General features: G+C 31.5%; 4 protein-coding genes across 6 annotated transcripts; 3 read left to right on the forward strand and 1 right to left on the reverse strand.

Moving 5' to 3' along the window:
• The first annotated feature begins 1,888 nt into the window (after nucleotides 1-1,888).
• Nucleotides 1,889-7,896, forward strand: LOC114413209 (WD repeat-containing protein 44-like). 2 transcript variants are annotated; one of them, XM_028377472.1, is made up of 8 exons: nucleotides 1,889-2,541; nucleotides 2,731-4,393; nucleotides 4,515-4,605; nucleotides 4,743-4,903; nucleotides 5,020-5,071; nucleotides 5,317-5,396; nucleotides 5,482-5,575; nucleotides 6,839-7,896. In XM_028377472.1, the coding sequence occupies exons 2-8, from the start codon at nucleotides 3,392-3,394 to the stop codon at nucleotides 7,387-7,389; spliced, it is 2,031 nt and encodes a 676-aa protein (XP_028233273.1). In that variant the 5' UTR covers nucleotides 1,889-2,541; nucleotides 2,731-3,391; the 3' UTR covers nucleotides 7,390-7,896. The 2 variants fall into 2 exon arrangements, with proteins under 2 accessions (XP_028233273.1, XP_028233274.1); XM_028377473.1 differs by having other exon boundaries at nucleotides 1,892-4,393; nucleotides 4,746-4,903.
• A 1,036-nt stretch (nucleotides 7,897-8,932) lies between these two features.
• LOC114413210 (uridylate kinase-like) lies at nucleotides 8,933-12,162 on the forward strand. Its single transcript, XM_028377474.1, has 7 exons — nucleotides 8,933-9,337; nucleotides 9,453-9,594; nucleotides 10,329-10,382; nucleotides 10,705-10,796; nucleotides 10,984-11,210; nucleotides 11,434-11,610; nucleotides 11,752-12,162. Exons 1-7 carry the CDS (start codon nucleotides 9,144-9,146, stop codon nucleotides 11,859-11,861), a joined length of 996 nt encoding a protein of 331 aa, XP_028233275.1. The 5' UTR covers nucleotides 8,933-9,143; the 3' UTR covers nucleotides 11,862-12,162.
• Nucleotides 12,163-12,994: 832 nt separating this feature from the next.
• Nucleotides 12,995-13,940, reverse strand: LOC114413211 (protein MKS1-like). Its single transcript, XM_028377475.1, has one exon. It carries the CDS (start codon nucleotides 13,785-13,787, stop codon nucleotides 13,161-13,163), a length of 627 nt encoding a protein of 208 aa, XP_028233276.1. The 5' UTR covers nucleotides 13,788-13,940; the 3' UTR covers nucleotides 12,995-13,160.
• An 8,412-nt stretch (nucleotides 13,941-22,352) lies between these two features.
• On the forward strand, nucleotides 22,353-23,935 carry LOC114413212. 2 transcript variants are annotated; one of them, XM_028377476.1, is made up of 3 exons: nucleotides 22,353-22,607; nucleotides 22,688-22,883; nucleotides 23,205-23,935. In XM_028377476.1, exons 1-3 carry the CDS (start codon nucleotides 22,473-22,475, stop codon nucleotides 23,690-23,692), a joined length of 819 nt encoding a protein of 272 aa, XP_028233277.1. In that variant the 5' UTR covers nucleotides 22,353-22,472; the 3' UTR covers nucleotides 23,693-23,935. The 2 variants fall into 2 exon arrangements, with proteins under 2 accessions (XP_028233277.1, XP_028233278.1); XM_028377477.1 differs by having other exon boundaries at nucleotides 22,369-22,607; nucleotides 23,208-23,826.
• The last annotated feature ends 3,780 nt before the right edge of the window (nucleotides 23,936-27,715 follow it).

The raw sequence follows: 27,715 nt of genomic DNA on the forward strand, positions 1-27,715 counted from the left end.
AAATAAAACTAAGCTTAATTTTAAATACTATAAAATTTAATGTTATGTGGATATTATAGTTAAAGTAAAAATATATTTAAAAAATTAATCTTAAATAAATAATTAAAGTGAGGATGTTTATACTTTGCTCACATTACTTGCTATAGCTGAAACACTTATTTGTAGGAGTAATTAATATAGAAAATATATTTAAAAATAATTCAACTTAAAATGGAAATAATCATAATGGAATAAAATATGAAATTAAATATTTAATTTTCATTTATTTGAAGAAAATATTAATTTGAAAATATTTTTAAAAATAATTCAACTTAAAATGGAAATAATCACAATGTACAACCTCAATCACAGGATATACAAATTTCTTAAACCCCTTAATCAATATTAATTTGAGGCCAGATCAATATATCACTCTTGTTCAATGTAAATGAATATTTAATTTGAACTCAATACAGGTTTATGGGAAAGTCAATATAGTCCTTTTAATGGTTGAGATAAAATTCTTGCATTTTTATTAAAATTATTGGTTGACATTGGTCTAAGATTTAAGATGATTAATTAAAAATAGAAACTTACGAAAATAATTTAATAAAATATTTTTTACGGAAATAATTTAATAAAATAATTTTATATTGGTAGTCCAAAATTTGTTGGGACCTCATTTCAAAGGGACATACCACAAATCATTTTTTGGTAGCGAATTAATTTGCTTATACAGAAGCATTGGGAAGTTAGGCTCTCTTATGTCCTGTTGAAAGTTAACTGTTGTAATTTTCAAATTTTGTATAAAGAAGTTTTCTTTGTATCGAGTTGTTAATAAAATAATATTTTTATATTTTTTATTTATTGATTTATTATGAACTAAAAAAAAATAACGAGGATCAAAAATAAAAATTTTGTTTTATCATGAAACAAATCCAAAATTTAAATTTTTATCAAAAAGATCACAAACATATTTTAATTAATAAAAAAATATATGATAGTACAATGCATGGAAAAAAACTTTGGTGATAAAATTTAAAGAATAATAATAATTGGATGATAAAATGTACAATTTTATTTTTATTTTTCCCTTGCTTGATTGCATTCCCCACCCCTTAGTTTAGATTGCATGTGATTTTGGTTTTTCAAGCTTTTCTGAATCATTTTTTTTTACAATGGCTAGTTCTTAATTTTTGTTAGTAAATTTTTTTTGAAACTATGACTTCATAGTCCTCCTTTCTCCTTTCAACACTAAATCAATTTTATAATTCATGTTTTTTAATCAATTAATTATTTTTTTTTAAAAAAATGTGCAAATTCGACTACATAGTCTATTTTATTCAACCAAAAACCTCAAATTTTCACTTTCTAGATTCTAATCAAAATCTTTACAAATTAAACCAGTTAATTGTTTTAATCTTCCTATAGCTCAAAATTTATTAAGCAAAACATAAAAAAAAATCTTGATTTTTCCCCTCTTCAAACCCCAAATTCATCTTCTACACAATCCTTCACGTTTTATAATTTTTTCAAATTTTTGTTAGGCTAAAATATTTTTTACATTCATAAAATTGGAAATGTTGAATTTCGTTCATATAAAAATTTTAATAAATTTTTTTTTCTCGTAAACTTAAAATGTGTTAAATTTTAGTTCGGGGTAAAGTTTCAGGTAAATCCGAATGTAAGATTATTATTATTTTTTCACACTTGTTATACATAACCGATATAAATGTAATGTTTCTCACTACTTATGCATATTACTGGTTTCGTTTTTGAAAAATTAATCTTTAAATATCAACGAAGAGATATCCTGTGTTACAACGAAGAGCTAATAATGATGTAGACCATGATGTATCTTATCAGTTATCACCGTCTCCTTTTTCTTTTAACACATGTCATGCTTCCCCATCTCTTCTCTCTCATTTCCTTCACACACTATTCCGTACACTCCGGTCCCCACCCACCCACCTCGATCACTCACTCCTTTCAATTAACTCATCTGAGTGACAAGCCCCTTTTTTGATACCCCATTTTCAGAAAGGAATTGACTTTCCAAGCACTCAATGCTGTGGGCATTAGAAAGTCGCAACCTTGCCATATCATATTTATTTTATATGTGACTCCAACAACAACAAAGGTATGAGCATGGTGTAAGCATATTAGGCCTAACACAACACCACCTTTCCTTTCTCCTTCTTTGATTTCACACTCCCATTTTACAAGGGAATGGTTAAAAAAAAAGCGTACAACATAGTACCCAAATAGGCATATAGGAGACCTAAGCCTATAACACCCTCAATCAATACAAGAATATACCACACCACACACAACCCGAGAAAAGCAAAAATTTCAAGTGCAAACTTCAATGCCGAGAGCAACAGTGCTAGCTGTAGTACAAGGAAAGAAAGCCTATGAGAGGGTCCATTGTGGCCACCTATGACAACCTAATTGGCCTAACACTTTTTGAGTTTTCACTTTCATTTTCTCAGCCTTCTCCACTTCTGTCTAATGTAATGTAACAGCTTAAAACAACAACAACAACAACGCTTCTAACTTGTTGTAAGTAACCAGTTACCAATCAAAGCCACTTTTCTAGTCACAGAACAACAGCGAAAAGTTGAGAATCAAATCAACCTTTGTCTTCATTCGGAGTCACGAAATTTGTTTTCTTTAAATGGAAACGGTTATTAAAATATCTTGCTTTTTTTCGGTGTCTGACTTTAATGTTACACTACACTAATGTTACAGATCATAGGCGGGGATTACGAGGTGTGATATTAAGATAAGAAAGGAGAGGCATAAATTTAACTCTATCGCCGCTCGTTCGCTTTGGCAATCTTCATATCACAAAAGTTACAGATCTCGAGGCATTTTCAGTTGTTCATTGCAGCCATATTTGGTTGAGGAGCTTTTGCTTTAGGTTTTGGTGTGGGATAAGGCCATGGTAGCTTGGGGGGGGGGGGGGTTGGTGATCATGCTGAATTTTGGTATTGTTTGACTTGACAATAACATGTAGTCATGGTATAGTCTCCACTTTGAACTAAACTTGGACTTTGTTTCTGCTTTGTATTTGATGATATGAATATTCTATGATCTATTGTCTATTGGGGCGTGTGGAATTGTTAATTAGTATTCTCTGTGTTGGGAGGTTTTGAACTTGCAAGTTAACTGTTGTTATTTACTCATTGGTGGTTAGTTTGTTTCTTGTACTTAGGCTATGATTTTAGCCTGTGACATTTAATATTCTACTGTGATTTGCATAATTGGGGGGAGAAATTTGGTCCCTTGATTGGGAATTCCCTATTTTAAGGTGTTGAGAAGTAGTGTATTGATAGTTGGGAGAAGGGTTAGGTCTTGAAGGCGAGATTTTCATGTGGAAGGTGGTTAGTTTCAAATCGAAGTGTGAGATATGCTGAGCTCTGATGATGGAGACATGGATGTGTTCTTTGACTCAGTGGATAGTTTGTCAGCTCAAGATTCTGTTTTAGCCAAAGAAGAGTTTGGTTCTGGAAGGTGTGGTTATGACGAAATTTGGGTGAAGGAGCCTGTTAGTGTGAAGGAGAGGAGGGAACGTTTTCTGCAGGGTTTGGGCTTAGCTGATTCTTCTTCCAAGGTTTGTTCACAAGAGAAAATGAGCTTAGATGACTCATCCATCAGCTTGGGATTGGAGAGGATCAGGGAGTGCAGTGGGGCAATCTCAAATGCTTGCATTTTGCATACTGATCAAGTAGTATCTGAGAAGTTGATTCTCTCTGGAGGCAAAGCAGCTTCTAAAGAAAAAATCTCTTTGGATGAATTCAAAGGGTGTCCCCAAGATGAAGCAGAAGCAAACATTCAAGGAAAAGAGCATGAGTTCTCTTCTACAGCTGAGGAGCACAGACCCAGAGAAGCTGTTTCACAAGAAGAATTTCAGGATTTTGATATGAGTAAAAGAAAGAGGAAAAACTGGTGGAAGCGCTTTGTGAACATCAGGAAAAGTGGTGAAGGAAATGTAAGGTCCAAATTGAATGCAGGGACAAATAAAACTCGAAGAATAAAGGTGAGGCAGAATAAAAAGAGGTGGCTGGAGTTCAGTGGCCTATACCTTGGACAAGAGGTTAGAGCACACAAAGGCCTAGTCTGGACCATGAAATTTAGTCCATGTGGTCAGTATTTAGCGAGTGGAGGCGAAGATGGTGTTGTTCGCATATGGTGTGTTACATCACTGGATAAATCCAGTATTTGTTTCACCCCAGAAGACAGTACTTCTAAAAGCAAAGTGGAATGTGACAACTCTTCTCCTCGGAAGAAACACTCAAGCCAACCCTTCATTTTCCTTCCAAATAGTGTTTTTCAAATTGAGGAATCACCACTGCAAGAATTCTTTGGTCATTCCAATGATGTCTTGGATTTGGCTTGGTCTAATTCAGATGTGAGTTTAACTAGCAGAAGCTGTTACCCCCCCCCCCCCCCTCCAATCATGCAATATCTTCAATTTGTTCTGCTTGCAATTTTAAGTTTTCCTTGAAGCTGATAAAAAATTCTTGTTGCAGATTCTCCTTTCATCTTCTATGGACAAGACTGTTCGCTTGTGGCAAATTGGTTGTAATCAATGTCTAAATGTTTTCCATCACAATGACTATGGTATGTATAACAGAACCAGGCATTTTGACGCATATTGTTCTCAACCATAGTTTAATTAGTTAACAAAACTTAAAGCACATGACTATATCTTTTCCCGTGAATGTAATTTATAATAGTGTCTTCACTTTTAATGAAAGCAGTGACATGCATTCAATTCAACCCTGTTGATGAAAACTACTTCATTAGTGGGTCCATTGATGGTAAGGTTCGAATATGGGGGATACGTGAAGAGCGAGTTATTGACTGGGCAGATATACGAGATGCCATAAGTGCTATAAGTTACCAGCAAGATGGGAAAGTATGTCATAAATTTTTAGGCTGAATCTTTTCATGACTTTGGGTCTTCTTACATATTCTGACACTGGAAATTCATGTATATGAGATTGATGAACCATTGGCTATTTACATATGCAGGGATTTGTAGTTGGTTCTGTTACAGGCACTTGTTGTTTTTATGTTGCTTCAGGTATGCACCTCTTGTTTAACAAATACTATCAATTACTGTAAAGAGTTATAAGGTTGGCTTGGTGGTAAAAGGAGAAGGGAGGGAGGGAAAGGTCGTGAGTTTGATTCCCCCGACTAACAAAAAACTAACATTTGCCGATCCAAAAAAACCATCAATTACTGTAGTCATGAACTCTCTTTGCAAAGGATAAAATAGAGGGACATAAAATAGAAAGGACTGTCTAAATTGGATTTCTAATGATTTAGGAACATATTTCCAGCTTGAGGCTCAGATAGATGTCCATGGAAAGAAGAAAGCGTCCGGCAACAAGATTACTGGCATTCAGGTTTAAATCTATTAATTCTTAGCTACTAAAGTGCTATACTTTGTCCTTCATCTATTAACATTATAACATCCTTGTTCCTTTGCAGTTCTCCCAAAAAAACAGTCAGAGAATAATGATCACATCAGAAGATTCTAAAATTTGTGTATTCGATGGCATTGAGCTTGTTCAGAAATACAGAGGTACAACACTTAGTGTTGACTGTTGAATCATTATTGGAAGAATAATAGGATAGCTTCAAAAGTTCTTCACCTTATCAATATTTGTTTTGCATTTTTTTTGTAACTATTCTCTTTTGTTGGGATGCCGATCATTTCTGAAGTTATGAATTGTTATCTTAATTGAAACCATATAATTGGCACGAATAAAAGTTTTATGTTAGCATATTCTTTGTTGTTTGTTACCTTGGAATGGTGACAGGTTTTGTTATATTTTCTAAATAATTAGAAAACAACTTCTGATAACTACCTAGGTGTAACATTTTTTATGAGCTGCATAATGAATCTTTGTTGTATCCCGAGGTTTTGTTGATTTATATTTGTAAGTTTAAAGGTCAGCCTCTGTAATTCTGTTATTGTCTGTTTCATTGTATTTTTTATACCTGTCACTTTAAACAGTTTGAAATATCATTGGTTGATTAGTTAATAGATTAAATTTGAAAAAATAATCCACAAACTGAGCTTCTTCCCCTCACATGGGTGGGATTTTTTTATTACAAAAATTCACTCTAGTTTTATGCAGTTAATTTTTTAAACCTATGCTATAATTTCCTCACGTGGCATCAGGATCTGCTTATCCGATAGGCTGATGTTAGGCCTGAGCAATTGTCTTACAAATTGGAAGATGTAGCGACTCTATTTTTAATGCCTAATGTCTATCCTACCTTTCTACATCAAATTGGGAGTTATAATGTTTACTGTGTTGGGAGGGGAGGGGAAGCTTTCTTCGGAAAGGTTTAGTTACTCAACTTTGATAGATTTGTAGTTGAAGTTCTGTTTCTTTTTCTCTTAAACCTAATCACGTTGAAATTGTAGATTCATACATATAAAAATGGAATTATTCATATAATCATGGTGCTAGTTATATTCTGTGCATTCTAATATGCAGCAAGAGGCCCGTGAATTTTGATTTCTTTTGGCTATTTCCAACTAGACCTATTCTGCAACCTCCTCTTCTACATGTTCATGCTCTTCAATTTTCTACTAGCAATATAGTATTGTTTTATCAATAGCAAGCTTTAGAGTTATGTTTAGACACTCTATTATATTGTATGTTTTCCTTAATTGATCTTTGACTTTACTTTCACTAATTTGTGACTTCAATATAATATGTTGTCTATACCACTGCCATGTTGATAAATTTAAGATAGTATTTTTTCCATTGCGTACTTAATGCTTGGTTTTCATTAAAAGTTCTAAGCAAGTTAGTCTTACTACTTCTCACAGGTCTTCCTAAGTCAGGATGTCAGATGTCTAGTTCATTCACATCAAGTGGAAAACATATAATCTCAGTTGGAGAGGACTCCCATGTATATATTTGGAACTTTGATGACATGGGAAATGCTTCTTCAAAACAGACGAAATCCGAACGCTCCTGTGAGTACTTTTTCTCTAAAGGTGTTACTGTTGCAATTCCTTGGTCAGGCATGAAAGCAGATAAAAGGGACTCTAGTGGTAATTATTCCCACCATTCTTCAGAAATGCCAACCCAACAGCTAGAGGTTGCCTCTGAGGCTAGAGATCACAAACGTTTTTCTCTTGGTAATTGGTTCGCCATTGATGGCACGTGTCGAGGTTCTATGACTTGGCCCGAGGAGAAACTTCCTAGCTGGGATTTACCTATAACAGAAGATGAATATGGTCACCAGCAGTTATGTTACAAAGATAATTGCCATGGCAGAAATGTATCAGAAACATGGGGACTATCAATTGTGGCAGCTGGTTGTGATGGAACTATCAAGACATTCCACAACTTTGGATTGCCCGTTAGGCTTTAATTAAGACAATGCCATGGTTATGTTAGCATTGAATAACCATGTAAATGTCATGGTTATGTTGGTGTTGAATAACCATGTAACTTACTCCTATTTAAGGATCGATGATTCAGCCACAATGCCTTCCATATATGAGAACTTTGGCCACTTATCCATTAAGGCTTTGCCTGGTAAAGGTGGAAATTTACAACGGTGTATTATGGCCTTAGAATCCAATGTAAGTGGCTCAAAATGTGGGAAGACGGAATTTGAAGCCTTTGCCTCTGCTTATATGATGATCATTGCTAAATCCATGTTGAGTCTCAAGGCTCTCGAAATGTTCTAGAAATTTGTACACTTAACACTTGTGATATGCCTCTAGTTTAATGTGGTTCTAGTGGTGAAGTCAGGCCACAGACCACACGAGAATCTTAATCTCTTTTTCTCATTCTCACATTGTGATTAGATGATTTATACAGCTGATACAAATTTAAAAATGCAATTGAAATTTTATTCAATTTTGCGTTTCTATTACTTTATAGAGTTTATCTTTACCTTATTATTGACTTGCTAAGGCCGCAATCTAAATATCTATCAATTGTCATGGCAGAAATAGTCACTTAAAATATGTCTCATTAAAATAAAATTGCCTATAATAATAATAATAATAATAATAAATGATTACATTCTTTACACTATTTCAATGACTAAAATTTGGCAATTTGCAAATTGGTTTTTATATTCTTTCAATAAATTAAAATCATTAGCAATTTAAATATATATTGAAGAGTTTGGAGGGGAGCCATAATCGGCCTGTTAGGAAGCTCTGTCCTTAGTGGCAAGTTGCGAGTCAGATGGAGCTGTTGAAAAGAAAATGAGTTGGTGAATGTTTTGAACGTAGTGAGATGAATTTTTTATCATTGAGAAGCAAAAATATTTTTAATATGAGAACGAAATGCCGGACCAATGTTAATGATTGCACTATTAAAGTGAAAAATGATAAATTTTTAAATTTGATGCAGCATGATAGATTCCACGAAAGTAAACTCCAAGTTAGTTGCCATATTATAAAGTGGATTTCATATTTCGATTAAAAAAATAATAGAATCCAAGTATAACAGTTAATTGTTTATAAAATAACTCTACCTTAATTAAAAAGAAAGTTTTATTTTGAAATTATAGAAAAAACGGTGAATTTTAGTACTATTTTAAACGGTCTTAGCCAGCCAGTTAATATGAACCTCACTTGATCTGATTTAACATTTACTTTTGTCTGCATGGTACATAAAGCCATGTTTCTAATAAACAATTTTAATCAATTGAATTAATAGGTTAATTATATTATAAAATAATTAATATCATTATATATAATATTAAATTTTTTAATTTTTAATATATATTTAATACATATTTGAATTTATTATGATAATTAATTTATAAAATTAACCTATTAATTCAATTGAATATAAGATATATGATATATGCCAAAAAATTTCCTAGGAAATTTCGTTTTCTTTTTTGGTAGCCCATGCCCAGTGAGACATTTCCAATAATTCAATACGGATTTGTTGTGCGCGCTAGATATTTGGAGTTTGGACGCAGAAATTTTCTTAAATTATTGTGGGGAATGAAATTGAAAGGGAAAAAAAAATCAAAATTATCTTGAGCGGTAACTCCAAGTCTAACACAGAGCAGAGCACGGAAAGGAAAAACCTCGGTAGAGTTGAGGGTTTAGCGGCAGCATAGAGAATAGAGATAGAGCGAATTGAAACTCTCTAATGGCACTCTACACCCATCTCATCTCTTTCTCTTCTTCTTCTTTTCTTCATTCACCTTCGCCTCTATGTCTTCCAAAGCCTCTCTTCCCTTCTTTTACTTTGACAGTGGGCAATTCAACCTCCCACACCACCAGTCTCGCCGTTCGCTCCTCTTATTCCGAAATGGGCTCTTCCCCTGAGCCCATCAATTTCAGGTTTGTTTTCTTCTTTTTTGTTTTTTGGGCCCACTAGCAAGCTGTTTGTAGAAATGCTTCTGTGGAACTAAGACGATAAATTGTTTGTTATGACTGAAATAAAAGTTGTTGGCAGGAAGCCAGGGATTCCGTCCATGTCTCACTTGAGACTCTCAATGAACGAAAGTAGCAAGCCATCATTTAAATGGCGAAGGGTTTTGCTCAAAGTCAGCGGAGAAGCACTTGCTGGAGACCACTCTCAGAACATTGACCCTAAGGTTACATACCCTGCTTTGCTTTGCTACTCTATTACTCTATTCAATTCTTGTTTGGGTAAATACCCAAATTCGTCCTTGAAAGAAAGCGTAAGACATTAACAAATAAGTCCTTAAAAAGATGAAAAATTTAAATTTAATTACAAATTATCCCTTAAAATTTACAGCCTAATGTCAAATTGATTATCAAAAAATATAATTTATTGTCAAATTGGTCCATAAACATTACAACTTAATGACAAAATGGTGTCAAAAATTTAGACTAATATGTTGCACTTTTTCTACATTTAAGGATTAAATTTGTATTTTTCATCTTTGAGGACCAATATGTTACCGCATCACACTTTCAAGGACAAATTTGACTATTTATCCTTTTTAATAATCCACTCGTGTTAGTAATTTTTGAGCAATTATAATAATTAATTTTAAATATACTAACAGCTTCTCTTTGTTAGTTAGACATTTTTCTACTATTTTATTGTGCGTTACTGCCTTCATTATTTAAAATTAGTTTTGTAATTGTTAATTACAAGTTTACATAGATATAAGAGTGGTGATAAATCTTTGGTATGCCTTAATTACTTAATGGACATTTTAGGGAAATGAGAAAACAAGTTAATGAGACAAGTGTGGCAATACATGGTTCTTGAAAACATAATAAATAAATAAAACGAAATACTTTGATATATTATGTTGTTCTCGACATTGTTTCTGATTTTTTTTTTGGTTGGATACAGATAACCATGGCCATTGCAAGGGAGGTGGCAGCAGTGACTCGCCTTGGCATTGAGGTGACAACAATGGATTTTTTTTATACTAATACGTTTTTGTTTCTTTTGTTATAGTTTTTCTGCTGCATCATCTGGTGTTTGAGATCATCATTTGACTAATTGAATTTGTGCAATTTACAGTAGTTTTGTGAAATTGTCGTTGTCGATGTGTTTTACAAATTAATCTTTAGGATAAGTGATACACGGATCTATTTTTTGTATTTGGCAGTAATATTGGGAGACTTTATGATATTGCTGCAAGTTAGAACATTTGACTTGAAGTTATTCAAAGCTTTTTACTGGTTTTCAGACTTTGGTTTAAACGATTAGGCTGATGTTTCAGGTTGCACTGGTAGTTGGTGGGGGTAACATCTTCCGTGGATCCTCCTGGGCTGGAAGTAGTGGACTAGACCGCTCATCTGCGGATTATATTGGGTGATTCCCTTAATCTCTTAATTTTTATCTTGAAGGTTAAGTCAGGGCACTGATCGCTGATGTGCTGGTTGTTAACTTAGATTTCCAATTTATTATGATCCACATCCACTATACTTTGAGTTGCTCAAAATGCATGAGAGAAGTAGTATCCAGGCTTTTTACTAATTTTGTTTAATTTATCCTCTAGGATGTTGGCCACTGTTATGAATGCTATATTTCTTCAAGCAACAATGGAAAGTATTGGCATTCCTACTCGGGTGCAGACTGCATTTCGTATGTCTGAGGTTGCAGAACCATATATTCGCAGAAGGGCTGTGAGGCATTTGGAAAAAGGAAGGGTTGTCATTTTTGCTGCTGGAACTGGTAATCCATTCTTTACCACAGACACTGCTGCAGCACTCCGATGTGCAGAAAGTAAGTTACATTTTTATTGATGTGATCTAGAACAAGCATACCACACTAAGCTCTATCTGTTTATCGTTGATGGTTCCGTTTATATTGTTTTCCCTGTAATTTCTTGGCAAAGGAGGTAGATTTTCGAAATCAATTTCTCTGTTTTTGCTAAATTTGTTTTCACTTCAGTATACAAGGTGAACTTTTCCAGCGCCTACATAACTTTATTCCGTCATTTATTCAGTTAATGCCGAGGTTGTACTCAAAGCAACAAACGTTGATGGAGTTTTTGATGAAGACCCAAAGCGTAATCCACAAGCACGTCTTCACGAGACACTAACCTATCAGGAGGTAACTTCCAAAGATCTGTCAGTGATGGACATGACTGCCATAACTTTATGCCAAGAAAATAATATTCCAGGTAAGTCACGCTGACAAACATTTATATGAACTTTTTTTTTTATATATATATATTTTCTAATTATTATTAGTTTAAATTTCTCCTTACCCTGCCAAAAGTGAAGTGATTTTAAGCTGCCCCTGCCCTTCCTTTATGGTGCAGTTGTTGTCTTCAATCTTAACAAACCTGGTAACATTGAGAAAGCTATTAAAGGAGAAAGAGTTGGCACTTTGATTGGAGCAACCTGGAATTCTACCGTATCAAGAACATGAAAATATTTGTAGTCTTGCCAATTGATTATTTATTGTGTTTTTCTTTTCCTATACAATCTTCCAGCCGAGGATGCCAAATATGTGAGGTGCATTACTTGCGATTGGTGGTTTTGATGGACTTCAAGGGTGCTGTTGAGTCATAAATTTGTAAATATAACAAGTTAAATTATCGTTTGATGTTTCCCTCCACCTGGTTTGGCCTTATTTTACTTTGCCATTTTGTGGTTTATGCAAATTATATTTTGACTTCTGGACTGTGCTCCGTTTGCATAAATTCATGTCTTCCTTTTTTTGACCCCCCATAATTTGTACTCCGTATTACGTTTGCTATGTACCTTTCAGCTTTGGTCCAAAACGAATGCGTACTTCGGCTGTAATCTAATCCTTTCTGAAATGTAATTCAGATTTCAGAGGAATAGGAATCCGGATGATATTTATCACCCATTCACCCTCTTTCCATTTTCAGCAAAAGCACGGAACTATTAGGCTTGGATTCTTCAAGCTGAAAGCCATTGTTTTTTTTTGTTTTTTTTTTTGGGGGGGGGGGGGGAATAGAAGAAAGAACGAAGCAATGAAAATTATCATATTCATGTTTGAAAATTTTCATTCCCCTAAGATTACATATCTTGGCACCTGAAAAGATACCATCCAGCTTTATTGTTTTAATTCCCGACTTCTCCACTCTTGGAATTGCGTTTGAGTTATTTTAATTTGACGTTTTCTGATAGCTTAGAACTACCCGTTTCAATTGACTCCTCGTCCAAAGGTCATTGCAAAATTGATCGTGCAGCTATGTGTTCACTGTTCAATCACAACATCTACTAAACTTGTTTGTTTTTATTTTACTATAAAAATTGAATATTCGAGAGAGAAATTATTTTCTAAACAAGCACAAGATGGTATGTCAAGAAATTCATCCTTCCTTGGACTCAAAAAAGTAAAATAAGAGTCTTCCAACCTCCATTATTGAAAAATCTAAAATAATTTTTTTTTGTGCGCCGTATTTAATAAATTAATAAATAAATAAAAACTTTAACCCAATCCACGATAGTACCACATAAACACACTGGGAAAGAAACTCAAATTTTGTCGCAAATAAAGTCAGGCAATTTTAGTTCAGAACAGTAAATCTCTAAAGTTTGAATTGAAGAGTCCTCATTGTCTCATTGATTATCTTTTCCCAGTACAACAATGTATACTCACTACTACAAAACTTATGGCACAAAAGTCAGCGAAACGTTGAATTAATCATAAATAAAAAACCGAAAAGTCTTTGGCCGAAAAAAAAGGAAAATGAAATTAGTAAAAGAGATTAAAGATGTCCGGCGACGGCAGCGGAGACATCACGTTGCCGGGAAAAAGCCCCGACGGACTCGCAATGAAGCTGGTCGTTGACCAAAAGGGGCTCAAGTCATTCCAAAAAGACGTCGTTTGCGATTCCGAGAAAAACCCTGGTGATATCGGGGGCAACGTCGCCGGCGACAATATTCCGGGGAATTGACCCACTTCCACTCCTTCTAACATCAACGTCACGTCGTTGTCTTCGCTGCGAACTTTCTCCCTCTCCGACGGGCTCGTTCTCTCGATCGACGCGAGTCTCGCCGCCGGCGATACGTCGCCGGCTCGGAGATTGGGTTCTGCGCCGGAGGAGGGTCCGGTGAGGCGCTGGACGACGTTCATGAAGTCGCTGACGGTGACGTGGAGGACTTTGGGAGACACGGTGTAGATGATCACCGGCTTCCGCTGCTCCGGCGGCGGCGGCGGCGGCGGTTGGTGTGCGGTGGGGGGAAGCGGCGGTTTGCGGATCTTGTGGGAGTCTTTGCTGACTCTGAGCGGCGGCGGGCGTGTCCCTTGGAGCTGGAGCTCTTTCTTTCCCGGCGGCGAAGATGTTCCGGCGGCGGCGGAGGGGAATTCCGGCGGGTTCATGGTGGAGCTTGTTGTTAGGAAGAGAAAATGGGTGCTATTAAAAAGAGGATGGTGTTGTTGGACCCCAAATTACCAAGTACTGTATTAATTGTTAATTTATTATTAGGAAGGGAAGCAAGGACCAAAAGAGATGCCCATTTATTGACCAGGAGAGGTTGATTAGTCAAATACATGTTCTTCTTCTCTTCACAAATGAAAAACTCTATTTCCTTATGTCGTGTGGGCTTCTGCCACGCCTCATCTCTTTTTTCTTCTTCTTAATATCACTTTTTATTCTTTTTTTATATTAAGTCTTATAAATTTTATTCTTATTATTTATTTATGTTTTCGAAATTCTAATTTTAATTATTTTTTTAATATTCTATTAAAAATATCAGTGTTATGTTAACTTTTACATCTAAAAAAGGATCAAATGATATATTTTAAAAATTTAAAGAAATAGAATAAAACTCTTAAGATTAAATGTATCAAAATGAATTAATTGTAAAATATAATGACATTAAATTATTTTAAAATTTTAAAATTAACAAAACACTAATATTTTTATAAGAAAATTGAAAAAAAAATATTAAAATGATATATTTTGAAAATATAAAAAATCAGAATGAAAATTTTAAAATTAATTTTTTTTTCTAGATTGTATTCTTTATTATAAACAATTATATTTGAATCAGATAAAATTATGAATGAGACATTTCTTTTTCTAAATATTGAACACAAGTGTATAACTTAAATACAAGACTTTAAATTAAATTGGAGCAACTGCATGTCAATTAATCCACCCTCTTATCAGTTGACGCGCATCATTTTTAAAAAAGTATTTGTTTGACACGGATATAACTCTCATCTTCTATTTGTTTTGTTTAATGCGAAATATTAGGGCGTATTCTTTAATTTCTCTCTAGAATGGGTGATAGCATCTTCACGACGTAACATAGTCGTATCAACTAAACATTGTTTTGGCGTATGGTAATTTAGTAATGTGCAGAAGTTTTCTTTTATAATCTTGTTTTCCTCAATTGGCCCAAATTAAATCAAGGGATCAATACATGGAATGGAACTTTGGTTTTAAATGGACTTTTCTGGACCTTGTGATGTTATGCTCCAGATGCGGGTGTTTTATTTTTCTGCATTTTGGGAATTGTTTCCTGCACTTTTCATTATGAAGAGTGTAGGAAGCAGTTTGAAGAGTGGAGGAAGCAATTGCCTCCTGATGCTGATGGCCAATCAATTAAGGAAATGCATCTATATAAATAGTACTATCATTATCAACAAAGCAACTCCGTATGCTGTCTCATAGTCACATGCCAAAGTCTTGAGCCAAAAGAATGGCAAAAGAAACAGTCTGTCTCAATTTCGTGCAATTAAGAGGCGGAACGGTAAAATTTGTGAGACACATGTTTTGTTGCTTCGTTTAATATTTTTTATTTGTGTGTATATATTCCAATTTGTGAGATACATGCTTTGTTTGGCCTCAAATTCTCCACGAGTTGCATTTTGCCCAATCTTGTTTACGATATAGTGGATAATATTTGGATATATCCCACAGAAGTTCATCTTGAATCGAGCTAGTACAGAAGGATCAGAAGACCATAACTAGCCAGGGATGCATCAAGAAAGAACTACGTACTACTAGTATGGTTGGATGTACTCGATAGAAATTGCATTAGCTCAGTTGTATGCTTGGTGGTTGGAACCATTTATGGAGATATTAATTGATTTTCCATGTGAAGCTACCGGCATTTGAATTTGGAAATAATAGCCTAGATGGGGGGAGACGGCAGGAGGTGGCATTATTGTGATGGGTTCAATGGAGCAAACCAAACAATAGAACCAAATGTGACTTTCTGATGATACTTGATAGCATAGGATCTCCATCATTCAATGTGGCCATAATTGGCAATTTGGATGGAGCACTTTCTACTGAAAGAGAGAGCCAGGTTTTTATTTTTCTTTGATGACTTTTCAAAACTTCATATATTAAAGGATATTTATCTGGTTTTGACTGTGTTTGGATGTTTGTAAACTTGATTTTGAATCAACATAATTTTGCAAAATTGATTTTAAGAAAACATGAGTTTGTTGTAATGTGATTTTGTTTGGATAACACATTAAAAAACTGATTTGGCCACATAAAATTGTTTGAAAACTTTCCTTCAAAATTGATTTTAGGTGTATAATTACTCAAATAGATTTTAATATCTATGCATAATTTTTTTATTTAGACTTTTTTTATTGTTATTTATCTTAGGTTAGAGATAAAGGAGTCTCCAACTAATTTACTAGATTAGAATTTAATCCCATTTGAAATGTCTAACTAGTAGTCCGAGAAAATTTTGCATATAATGAAAATTGAACATGAATTCTACTGTTAAATAAATCGTTTTCACTTATATAATCACGACGAGACCTTAAATGACTGTGTTAATCATTTGAATTATATATATATATATATATATATATATATATATATATATATATATATAATTTAATATTAAATAGTTTGATTTTTCTTTACATAACATTAATTCATTATTATTTATCTTATAAAAAGTTAATTATTTAGGTTTGAAAAATAATAATTATTTACTTAAGGTTTAAATATTTTTTTAATCTTTGTAATTTATTACTTTTTTATTTTTAATCCTTATAAATTATGTTTGTTTTGTTTTTCGTCCTTATAATATTTTATATAACATTTTTTTATTATTCAAAACGTTATATAAAATAGTTTACGAACTAAAAATAAAAGAAACTTAATTTACAAAAATTAAAAAATAATTTTTTTACAAGTAAAAAAACATTAAATTACATAGACTATATTTAAAATTTTATTTAATCCATGATTTTCAACTTCCTCTGTCATTTATTCACGGACCCCTGAAACGTTTTAAAAGTTATTTAAAAAACACAAACAATATAATATTAACTTAACCATTATAATTGCTGTAAAAAAAAAAAAAACTTAAACCACTACAATTCACAAGTAATTATCATGAGAGAGTTTCTATGATACCCTAAATTTTTTTGGGATTTTGATACTGTTGATTATTTAGGCAATAAAATTGTTATGTGATTTGGCTTCTCATTTTTCTTTCAAAAGTCCTTGATTAATTAAAATGTTGTTTTAAAAAAAAATTACAACTATTTTAAATTAAAAATCTAACGAAACATAAGTTTAGAAGTTTGATCCCTAATCTTCTTCACCCTATAAATTACGCTAACTCTTTTAAAGTGACTACTGCACTAAAAAGAAATAGAATTGCAAATGTATTAATATTGTTTATAAGGAATTAACCTTTATTGGTATTATAAAATTTCTCATATAAAATTGTGATTTCGTTCCAAAAGCATAATTGTATTGAAGAAAGATGAAACTTTTGTCTCTTTTAGATGTTCTTGTTAGTATTACTATTAGGTACACTTTAACTATAAATAGAACTATTAATTCATATTCGCCAGTGTGAGGGATGAGGCTCTCAAATCTCACTCAAGTTCAAGTCTCTCTACCAATCAAGATTCAAATGAAGACGAGCATGATGTTTTTTCATGTTGTCATTTTTTTCTCCGATCAAATCCTGTTGTTGTGACTGTAAACTTTAAAGAGACAAAATCATAATTATATTTCTCTTGAACATAACAGTCACTCTATAGGAATCATTAAATCAACGTGGTTTACCTGGTGAAGGAGATTAGGATTTAAAATTTTAAACTTATGTTTAATCAGATTTTTTAAATTTAAAATAGTTGTAATTTTATATTTTTTTAAAATTAATTAATCAAGGACTAATCTAAAATAAATAAAAGTTTCTTTAATTATTGGGAAGATAAATGACATGAAAATTTTATTGGTTAAAAAATCAAAGTATAAAAAATTTCAATTTTTTTTGTGGTACCATAAAAACTCTCATTATCACACATTCTATTTTAAAGGAAAATAAAGTTGCTACAAAGGAAAGTTATTCATTAGTAATTAGCAATTCGCAAGGGAAGTAAATGACTATCTTCAAGTCTAAACTAGCTCATGACTATTTTCTTGTTAAATCACTTGAATGGCATCAAGTAAGGATTTTAACTACTATCAATAGCGGTACAAATGAACATGGGGAGATGATTGAGTTTGGTTTGAAAGGAAAGGATAAACTTCGAAAGATAACATGTCTACAAGAGAGAATCGATTTTAATTGACGCAAAAACCACACTTATGTAGATTCTTTCAGACTCAGATCTGAATCACAGAATCACGTCTTCAACATAATACCAAACATCATGATCAAAGGAAAAATTAAGTTTGACCACCATTAAACTCACGTTGAAGGCATTTGAATGTGAACCAAACATACTCTACATCAGAAAGTTTCTATATCTTTTTAATGAATCTTCGTAATTCATCAAAGTTTTATATCCTTTTAATGATTTTTCAAGCATTTTAAAAGTATTTAATACTTACGAAGCTCTTATGGCATTTTTTTTTATTAATGCTCTCTGTACTAAATTTCCAAGTAATTGGAGCATCTAGATAATTAGAGTATCTAGTGTCTAATGGTGAAAGTACTATATAGTGAAGACTTTAGTTCTTAATTAAAAAAATGTCACACTAATGAAAAATGTTAATTATTAAAAACATGCTGATAAATTTTTTATTTAACCAAAATTAACTCGGGTTTTTGGAACTCAGTCAAGTTTCACTACTAATCCATCTCTTACTCTCCTTTTTATGTTTGTTGCATCTGAAAGTGAGATTTTCTATTTAGAAGTCTCTAAACAGATTTCTAACAATATCTTTATGTAGCGCTCGATAGAACAAAAAGAAAATAAAAGAAATATAATTAAAAAGAAAGATTTAAATTAAAATGATATATGAAAATGTGAAACCCATGCTAAAATTTTGAAACTTTTCACACAATTTTCCCCCCTCAACAATCAAATATGGCCTTAGTGTTTTATTTTTACAAGTAAAAGCATCTTTAGTATGAACATTATAAGTTTACACTATCATTGAAATACATTATACTAATAATATATGCATTCATAATATATATTAATCATTCGTTAATATGAAACATCATATTATCAATAATAATGTATCAATATAACTCGCTAATTATATCAACATATGAAAACTTACACATGGTTTGGTTTAATTGATTTTAAGCGGTGAGAAAATAAGGATAAAAGTAGAAGAGAAAAAGTAATTTTACATTATCTGGACAGGAAAGAGAAGTAAGAAAGAGAGAAAATGGAGACTCGCTTAAAAATAAAATCTCTTCTCCAATGAAAATAAAACTGATAAGATAGAAAAAAGATTGCTTAAATTTACGATAATAGACCTGTTAATAAACCACAATGCTGCCTTGTGTTTTTTTATACATAAAGTGCTTCCGTCTTAGAACCTTTGATAAAAAAAATATTATTTCCCTATTTACACTTTTGGGTGGGAAACAAGTTACTTGTTTTTATGATAATATTTCTTTTTTAAAATATTATATTATATTATTTTTAAAAAGTATTATTATTATATATATATACACACTAGGGCAAACATGTCTTTTAAAAAATCATTTTTTCTCTCTTTAATTTTCTATTCAACCAAGCATGTAGAGGAAAAACTTAACTTTTCTTTCTCTTATACTTCTTACTTTTAGTCTAAATATTTTAAAAATCTATTATTTTTTTACTCATTTTCTCTTCTATCCCATATTTTTTCTTATTCTATTTCTTTGCTCTCTACTTTTTTCCATGTGAATCCTTATTCTTATGCTAACTTTAGTTGGATGGAAAAAAAGATGAAGAAAGAGAAAATTTTAAAATTTAAAGTAAGAAAAAGTAAAAGAGAATAAAATTTTAATTTTTTGTTTTTAGAAGTTATCTCTCCCCCTCTCTCTTTCCCTTTTTCTTCCATTAAACAATTTTTTTTTTTTTTTGTTATTTGTATGTTTTTTCTGTACTTTATTTCCATGCAACCAAACATACCATTAACATATATTTTTGTTTCTGTTGTAACGAGTGGTACAAGTTTTTTTTTTATACCTCAACAAGTGAAATACAAGACAAAGTGGGCCGGATTTAAAAGACAAGAGATGGAGCCCAATGAGATACAAGATGGGCCGAAATTAACATTAGCCATGAGAGGGTGAACTGCTTGGGGTACCCAGCAGTTTTCAAAAATATCAAAAATGCCCTTATGGGTATTTTTGGTTACAAATAGTAGATTAACTTTTTCATTTTTGCAGTGTTTTTTCTCTCTTCATAAAATCACACTCCCTTAATATAACTTGTTTCCATTAGCATTCTTTTGTGAGTGTTTGTTGTCGCCAATGGTGTACGTGCGTTGTTTACGGATATACGATGAAGTTTAGTAGTTTTTTGTCGCGGGGGAAGAAGGGTGCATATTAAAAAAATTTAAAACATACAAATTGGCGATCCATATGAACCATATAGATTGTCAATCCGTATGATTTAATTTTTTTAAAAAAAATTATAATTTTTTAGATTTTTTATACATTTAATTTATTTATAAAATTTGATAATTAAATTTTTTTGATATTTAACTGAATTTTGTGTTTAGATGTTTATTACAGTAATTAATAGTTTAAAAAATTTAATATTTAATTGAATGATGTATTTGAATGTTTATTACTGTGATTGAAAATTAAACAACTATGATATTTAATTGAATGATGCATTTAGATGTTTATTACGACAATTGAAAATTAAACAAATTTGATATTTTTTTAACATATGTAAATTTCTATTAAACCTATGATTTTTATTTACAATTTATATATGTAAACAAATTAATTATTAGATAAAAATTAATTATCACAAAATTTATTATGTAAATTTACATGTTCATTAAATATACATTAGAAATTTTAGTGTTATATATAGCGACATTAATTATTTCTTAACATAATTGGTCTATTAGCTCAATTAGTTAAAATATTGTACTAATAATATAAAAATTATAGGTTTGATTCCTGCTTAAACCATTAATTCATAAATTATATTTTTGAAAAAAAAAATAAAAAAAATATTATGGGCCATGTACAGATTGGCAATCCGTATCGGGCCTATGGATTGTTAATCTGTATTGGGCTTTTGAAAGGGTAAAATTGGAATTTTGCATGTTATGTTGGATGTATCAGTAAAAATGCAGGTGCCCTAGCAGTTCCCAAATAGAAGAGATACGCGGCCCAATTGAGAAGTATGCCAGAATAAGAAGCAAAGTGTGGAAAGCTAAGCACAAGTTATGATAGAAAATGGAAAGCTTAAAGATTAATAGATGATAAAACTTAAAAATTAAGAGAATAATAATTAATAATATTCTATGTTTATAATTTCACCTTTTCTATTTAAGATCAATACATATAATGAAATAGTATTTTTCTAGTTTATTAAAAATTATTGTGTTTTTAATCACTATTTATTTTAAAATTTATTAACAATACCTATACAAATTTTAAAAATTAAAATATTGAAATACGAACAGTCAAGAAATATTAATATGAAATAAATAAAAGGTTAAAAAATAAAATCAAATGAAGTCATAGATTGGGAGAATTTTAAAATAAATTTTAGAAAAATACCATTTAACTTCTTATATATTTGATGTATTATTTAATATTCTTAAAACAAAATAATAATAATAATCGATACAACTTGAATTGAAAAAAAAAACAGACTTAATATTATATTCAAATAAATTAAAATCAAACAATAAATATATAATTTTTAAGGATAAATATATTTAGTACCGATACAATGATACTGATATATATTTATTGATGACCTTGGATAGATTCTTCTTTTCTGATCATTTCAAGAAAATCTGATTGAGTACAACTCAATGCATATTTGCTTCCAATTTTTTGATGCGATTATCCAGGTCCAATTGATGCAGTTCCCCCCAGCTTCTGCGTAAAATTTGAAATGGACATGGAAAATATCTAGGAATGCACGTAAAAAAGTGGAAGCAAACACGATGTCAGAGTCCAGGATCAACAACTTGGGTATATGATAACGTTATTATATTATATTGAAAAAAGTTTGAAATACTCCAAGTCCTCGGTAAACCATATGGAACCAATCAAAATGGTTGAAGTGGCGTGGACTATGTTTCCTTCAAAAAAAAATTCTAGTTCAAGTCTAAAGTTCAAAGTCTAATTAAAACAAAAAAAATGGTTTAATAGATTTTTATTCCCTTAATTAAATTTATTATCCTCACTCGAATTAATCGATATTATAATTAATGACTTTCGGATAGCGAATCTGCGTGTATATATTGCATTAGCACTTAGCAGGTGAGTTAAACATCATCCATCACTGAATTGGAAACCTTCAGAGTAAGTTCTAGAATACATTGAAAACACTTAGTTGTGTCACTTTCATGGTTATTAAACCAACGAATTAAGATAAGGATATTCCGACAGTATACCTTAGCAACATGTTTTTTAACCGCTATCTATCAACTTTTTTTTTTTTTTTTGGTTCCTTTTGTTTTATTTAATAGATTTACATTATCATCAGTGCTGGGCCTCATACATATATCTATGATCTGTCACCACACAGGTGCTGTTTCCACCGCCATACCTCTTTATATATAATAAATACGAACCTCCCACGAGTTTCCACTACGCTCTTCTCTTTGTCTTTGACTATAGTAGAGAAGAGAAATTAAAACAGATGGGAAGTTTAGAGGAAGACGAGTTGGTACAAATGGTGCAAGATTTTATAGAATCCGAATCAACATCCCCCACAAGTTCCACTTCCTCAAATTGCCACACCTTAAACCACCGAACTCAATATTTTATTCTACAGGTACTGGCTGTTCAATGAATTCAATGTTTTGTCTTGGTTTAAGGTTGTCTCATGTGTTTTTTTGCTCTCTATGTTTTCAGGATATTCTAAGGAGTGATGGTGATACAGCATGTGAGGCTAAGGTATTGAAGTGTGTATTGAAGCATATGAGAGGTAGAAAGGGTGCTGAGAAAACAACAAGTCTCAGTAGATGGCTTGTTATGAGGATGAAAATGGATGGCCTCAATGCTTCTATATGCCACACCTCTTGGGCCACCTCTTTGGGTTGTCCTGCTGGTGGGTCTTTCTTTCTCTGCCTTTTCTCAACATCTAATTCAATTTTTGTTACCCCATATTCAAATTGAATCGTATATCCAAATATCCTTTGGCTCCATTAATTTGCTACATATTTGGATTATCTGGTTAACTATGCTAAGGAGATATCAAAATTTGAATTAGACATGATGGACCCTTTTGGTGGATCTTATGTTAAAATTTTGAAATTGTCATTTAAATGTCAAAATTAATGTGGTGCTACATATTTACTATGAAATGAAATTGAGCTTTTCATTAATTACTTTCTTGTATTCAAAACTTGTTTGTTTGTGTAACATTTAGCAGGTGAGTACGAGTATATTGAAGTGATAACAGAGGATGATGAGAATTATGCCAAACCTATGAGGCTGATAGTGGATATAGACTTTAGGTCCCAATTTGAAGTTGCGAGGCCAACACAACACTACAAAGAATTGACAGACTCGGTCCCAGTGATTTTTGTTGCGATTGAGAGCAAACTGTGCAAGATAATTTCGCTGCTATGTTCTGCTGCCAAACAGTGCCTAAGAGAGAAGGGTCTCCACGTGCCACCATGGAGAACCACCTCATACATGCAAGCCAAGTGGCTCTCTGTGAGTCCTAAAGAGCCTAGCCATGCAGGTTATGTGGGAGAAAAAGGTGATGCCATTGGTGATGATCATGAACATGCTGATCCTGATATTATTGGTAACTGGGTACCTCCATTACTGAAGCCAAAGAAAAGGGATTTGGATGGTGGTGGATCTGGTTTGTCAAGTCAATTATCTAACATGAGTGTAAATTGTTGCTAGGGGAGTAGTCTCTGCTTATTCTAAGAACTACTATAACCAATTTTGGTCGCAATTTTGGAGTTCTTTTTGATAAATTCAGTGATCATCATCACAAGTATTTTTTTATTGCCACTTATGGTAGTGCCATAAAATAAGAGCACTTCTTACGTGGATTTTAAAATTTTAGTATTTTGTGAGCAAAAAGTGCTTGTAATCCACTTGAGAATCCTATTGTCGAATAAAAGAATATCCTTCTCCGTTTCATTTTTTCTTCTGTTTTCTGGTTCAAAGGAATAGAAGATGTAGGTAAGAAGGGATATGCCAAAAAATTGTGATCACGAGTTTCATATATTTCTGATTTAAGAATCTCCTTGAATTACTTGTAGTTTCTAAGACAATATAGCATTAATTTCCTTTTCGAACTTAGAAATGTTGAGAAGACACAAGTCATATATTTGCATGTTTTAAATATAAAACGTGCAACGTTTAAATGATCGATGTGGATAACATTGGAAAGGAAAGATTACATGATTCCTTCTTTTGCTCCGTGCTCCACACTGCACGTTTTTTCTTCTTCTTTAACTATGAAATGTCTACTTTCAGTTTGATCCTTGTACATAAGTAATTTAATTCGTATATGCATAATCATATTTAACATCGTTTACATCAGTGTTATAGCCAGTAAATTAGATTGAAATAAAGTACCAACTGAAAATGTTTTCACAAATTGGGACGAAAATTATTATATTGATAATTTTAAATCTTCTTTACTGAATAAAAAGTGGTTTTGGTGGCAAATTTTGAATAATTTGTACAAGATTTCAGATTCTTTTATGGGTATAAATGTTACCAGTCATTAATTGTTAGTAACATGAATTCAAACTCATTATCTTCTTCCTTTATCACAGCTCAACCTTATAATTCCTACAAGATTTCATATTTAAATGTTATTATTGTCATTGTTATAAAAAAGATTCTTTAATTAAATGATGACAGTTATGCAGAGATAATAATAAAAAAAGTTATGCATAGAGATAATAATAATAAAAAAGTTATGCATAGAGACAGGTCTTTTGATTATAGATTAAAATTACAGTTTAATATTTTTTTATGGGCAATTGCAGTTCAATATATTTTTTTGATAGAAAAAATACAGTTCAATATTTGATTACTATATTTCTCGTAATCTTTAATAAAACAGAAGATCTAACTTTTTAAAAAGTAAAACAGAAGGAAACTATGTGCGATTTATGATCAAATGTGTTGTCTGAACTATCAATTTCAATCCAATAATAATAAATGTATTTATTTTTTACAATATGGAGTATCACTTAATAAGTTACTTGAAGGACAAAAAAAAATGCCATGTATTATCGGTTTAAAAATTCTTTACATTTGTGTCTAATCATAAACTATACGCCTGTTAATTTTTCTAATAACTATCTAAAAGTTATACTAACAATTTTTTATTGATAAATGAAAAAATTTATAATGACAATACATAGATATTTATTAAGTTAAAAGTTAAACGTAATTTTTTCCTACATTAAGAGTTAATTTCGTGTCCGGGATATTATAGGATATGATAACTATTTTATCCAATTTGTAAGATGTTATTTATTGCATCGGTAGGATATAATAATATTATTTTGCCGTTGATCCTTTTGGTCCTTGCTGATCTATCTAACATGTCATTTTCAGATTTTTTAAATTGTTACAAAATTAAAACTAGTGATGCAATATCACTAAGAAGATATTTTGATAATTTTTAATTGTCATAAATTAAAAAATAAGGCTCTATTGGGTTTAACTTGTGGGGATTGTGCTTTTTTGTTTATGATTTTACACCGTTAGTTTTAGTTTTATAGTGATTTTAAAAGATCTAGATATGAAAGTATTGCGTAACACAACTTTACACAGCAAAAATTAAAAGGGTAAAAATTTAATTATAGGAATTAAAATTGAATGTTTTAAACTGTATGAAATAAAAAGAAAAATTGTTGCAGTTATAAGAACCAAAACAATAATTAAATCCTAGTTTACAAGTCTTCCTTACTTTAAAATGCGACACCATTTCTTCCTCCTAAGTTTCAACTGCAAAATATACACAATATATTATGTATAAATGGCTAACACATTCATATTGTCAACGAAACCTTATATCATAGATAATTATATCCAACAACCAAATATTATAAGTAGAGTAGAATTTTATTCCAAAAACACTAGATCCAAGGTCCAATTTCTTAGTCATGTAACCTGTAAACTCAAAAAGATAAGTGACTTGAAAAGTGTATTCATTAAATAAGAAAATAGTTTTCCAATTATACAATATGTTAATTATTCATAGTTAAAAATTGAAATTATGTTTATTTTAAAATCTTATTAATAACGAATAAATAATCATTATTTATCATATTTACCGGTGAAAAATTATATTGTAATTGTTATTATGTAAATATTATTGACAATATTATCGTCAATCTAAAATAATTTGTGACATTTAAAAATCACGTTACTAATACAAAAGTAACCTAAATATAGTAGTGATGATTTAATGTGAAAAGATTCTTTTAGTAACAGTATGAACTATTAATAACATATTATTTTAAAATTTTCTTGTATTCTCAATAAAATAAAATAAATAATTCTTGTAATGATAATTTTGTAAAATATTATTTGATTTGTCAGAGATGGACCAAGATTATGTATTTAGGATGGACTGCTGACATATTTAAGGTTGACTGCAGGTCTAGAACTGTTCTTGATGAATCTTAACTCTAGTGTTTTTCAAATGGATCGAGGTTTGAAGGTTTTTTCCGATTAAAGTCCGAGTCAAGAATTTCACCTAAGTGAGAATTTATATTAAAATGCTTACATGATATACACATCGGTGATATTTAACTCTATTTATAGAAGTTAGAGAAGGGTTAGATTCTCTAAGACAGGGTTTAATGGTCCTTGAGGACAATGATAATTTATTTTGATATATTCAAAAAGATTAATTTACTCTGGATCAATGTATAATCTACTACGTACGTATTATGAAGCTGAGGCACTTTCCGTCAAGATAATCCATTATGTGAGTTGGGTATCAACTCCAATCCAAAACAATATTTATAAGATTAGATTCTTAATTTAGCTCTCTTTCGTAGCTTTAATTGATTAACCATAAATATTTCAATAATAATTTGTACGGATTGAAATGTTGCGTAAATATACAAAAAACAGTATATAGCTGTTTCCCTTTAAAATGAGTTAAGTGAAGCGCATAAGAAAGGATATATAATTTATTTTAAATTAAATTTTAGTTAATTTAGATTGAAATGTTTAAATAGTTTAAATTAAATCAATATTAAATTTAATCTTACTTGTGTCCATTGCAAACAATTAGGCTAATTTTAGTGAATCTTATTCCTTCCGCAAGCACAAGAAGTTTGAGAGAGTGTCATCACATCCATCCTAGTCATGTAGTAGCAGCAATTATGAACACAAAGACAGCCAATTTGGGATAAGGGTTTCCATTATAGTAAGTTGTCAAGTAGTTGTAGCTTCTGATCCTAGGAATTACGTGTGTTCATGTAAGAAAACAACAACCTAGCACATAAATAAATAGAAGAAATAAAACTGGGAATCTAGCCATCCTCTAATTCAATTTGTTTTTACTGCTTAGAGTCCACAAAATTTGGTGCCCCTCACTGCATGTGGTGTGCTGGCAAGCTAGCTAAGGTTCAGTATTTGGCCCGGTCTATTTTGTGTTTTCTTTGTATATTTCATTGTATTTTTAAGATTTTATCACCCACACAAATAAAAAGAGAGAGAAGGACAAATGTGATGAGTATGTTAATGTCTACTATCATATTGAGAAACATTTAAAACCGTCTCTACAGTTCCAATAAATACTATCCAAAAAAAGTGACTTGACAGAATGATATAGACATGAATAAGTTATGGATGAGAGGCTACGTTTTCAAAGGGACCAAGAGATAGAAAATTAATGGGAACATTGATTAAGCTGTACCCAGTATACGCATTTAAATGAAA

The sequence above is a fragment of the Glycine soja genome, chromosome 5, assembly GCF_004193775.1.
Source record: "Glycine soja cultivar W05 chromosome 5, ASM419377v2, whole genome shotgun sequence".
Taxonomy (NCBI): Eukaryota; Viridiplantae; Streptophyta; class Magnoliopsida; order Fabales; family Fabaceae; genus Glycine; species Glycine soja.

What these genes read in the sequence shown, in the direction of transcription:
- LOC114413209 (XM_028377472.1), top strand. Translation starts at nt 3,392, where the DNA reads ATGCTGAGCTCTGATGATGGAGACATGGATGTGTTCTTTGACTCAGTG. An exon ending in TTTCCATCACAATGACTATG is followed by an intron (nt 4,606 to 4,742) that starts GTATGTATAACA and finishes TTTTAATGAAAG; the next exon opens with CAGTGACATGCATTCAATTC. An exon ending in ACAAGATTACTGGCATTCAG is followed by an intron (nt 5,397 to 5,481) that starts GTTTAAATCTAT and finishes GTTCCTTTGCAG; the next exon opens with TTCTCCCAAAAAAACAGTCA.
- LOC114413210 (XM_028377474.1), top strand. Translation starts at nt 9,144, where the DNA reads ATGGCACTCTACACCCATCTCATCTCTTTCTCTTCTTCTTCTTTTCTT. An exon ending in AGCACTCCGATGTGCAGAAA is followed by an intron (nt 11,211 to 11,433) that starts GTAAGTTACATT and finishes TCATTTATTCAG; the next exon opens with TTAATGCCGAGGTTGTACTC. An exon ending in CCAAGAAAATAATATTCCAG is followed by an intron (nt 11,611 to 11,751) that starts GTAAGTCACGCT and finishes TTTATGGTGCAG; the next exon opens with TTGTTGTCTTCAATCTTAAC.
- LOC114413211 (XM_028377475.1), bottom strand. Translation starts at nt 13,787, where the DNA reads ATGAACCCGCCGGAATTCCCCTCCGCCGCCGCCGGAACATCTTCGCCG.
- LOC114413212 (XM_028377476.1), top strand. Translation starts at nt 22,473, where the DNA reads ATGGGAAGTTTAGAGGAAGACGAGTTGGTACAAATGGTGCAAGATTTT. An exon ending in CTCAATATTTTATTCTACAG is followed by an intron (nt 22,608 to 22,687) that starts GTACTGGCTGTT and finishes CTATGTTTTCAG; the next exon opens with GATATTCTAAGGAGTGATGG. An exon ending in CTCTTTGGGTTGTCCTGCTG is followed by an intron (nt 22,884 to 23,204) that starts GTGGGTCTTTCT and finishes TGTAACATTTAG; the next exon opens with CAGGTGAGTACGAGTATATT.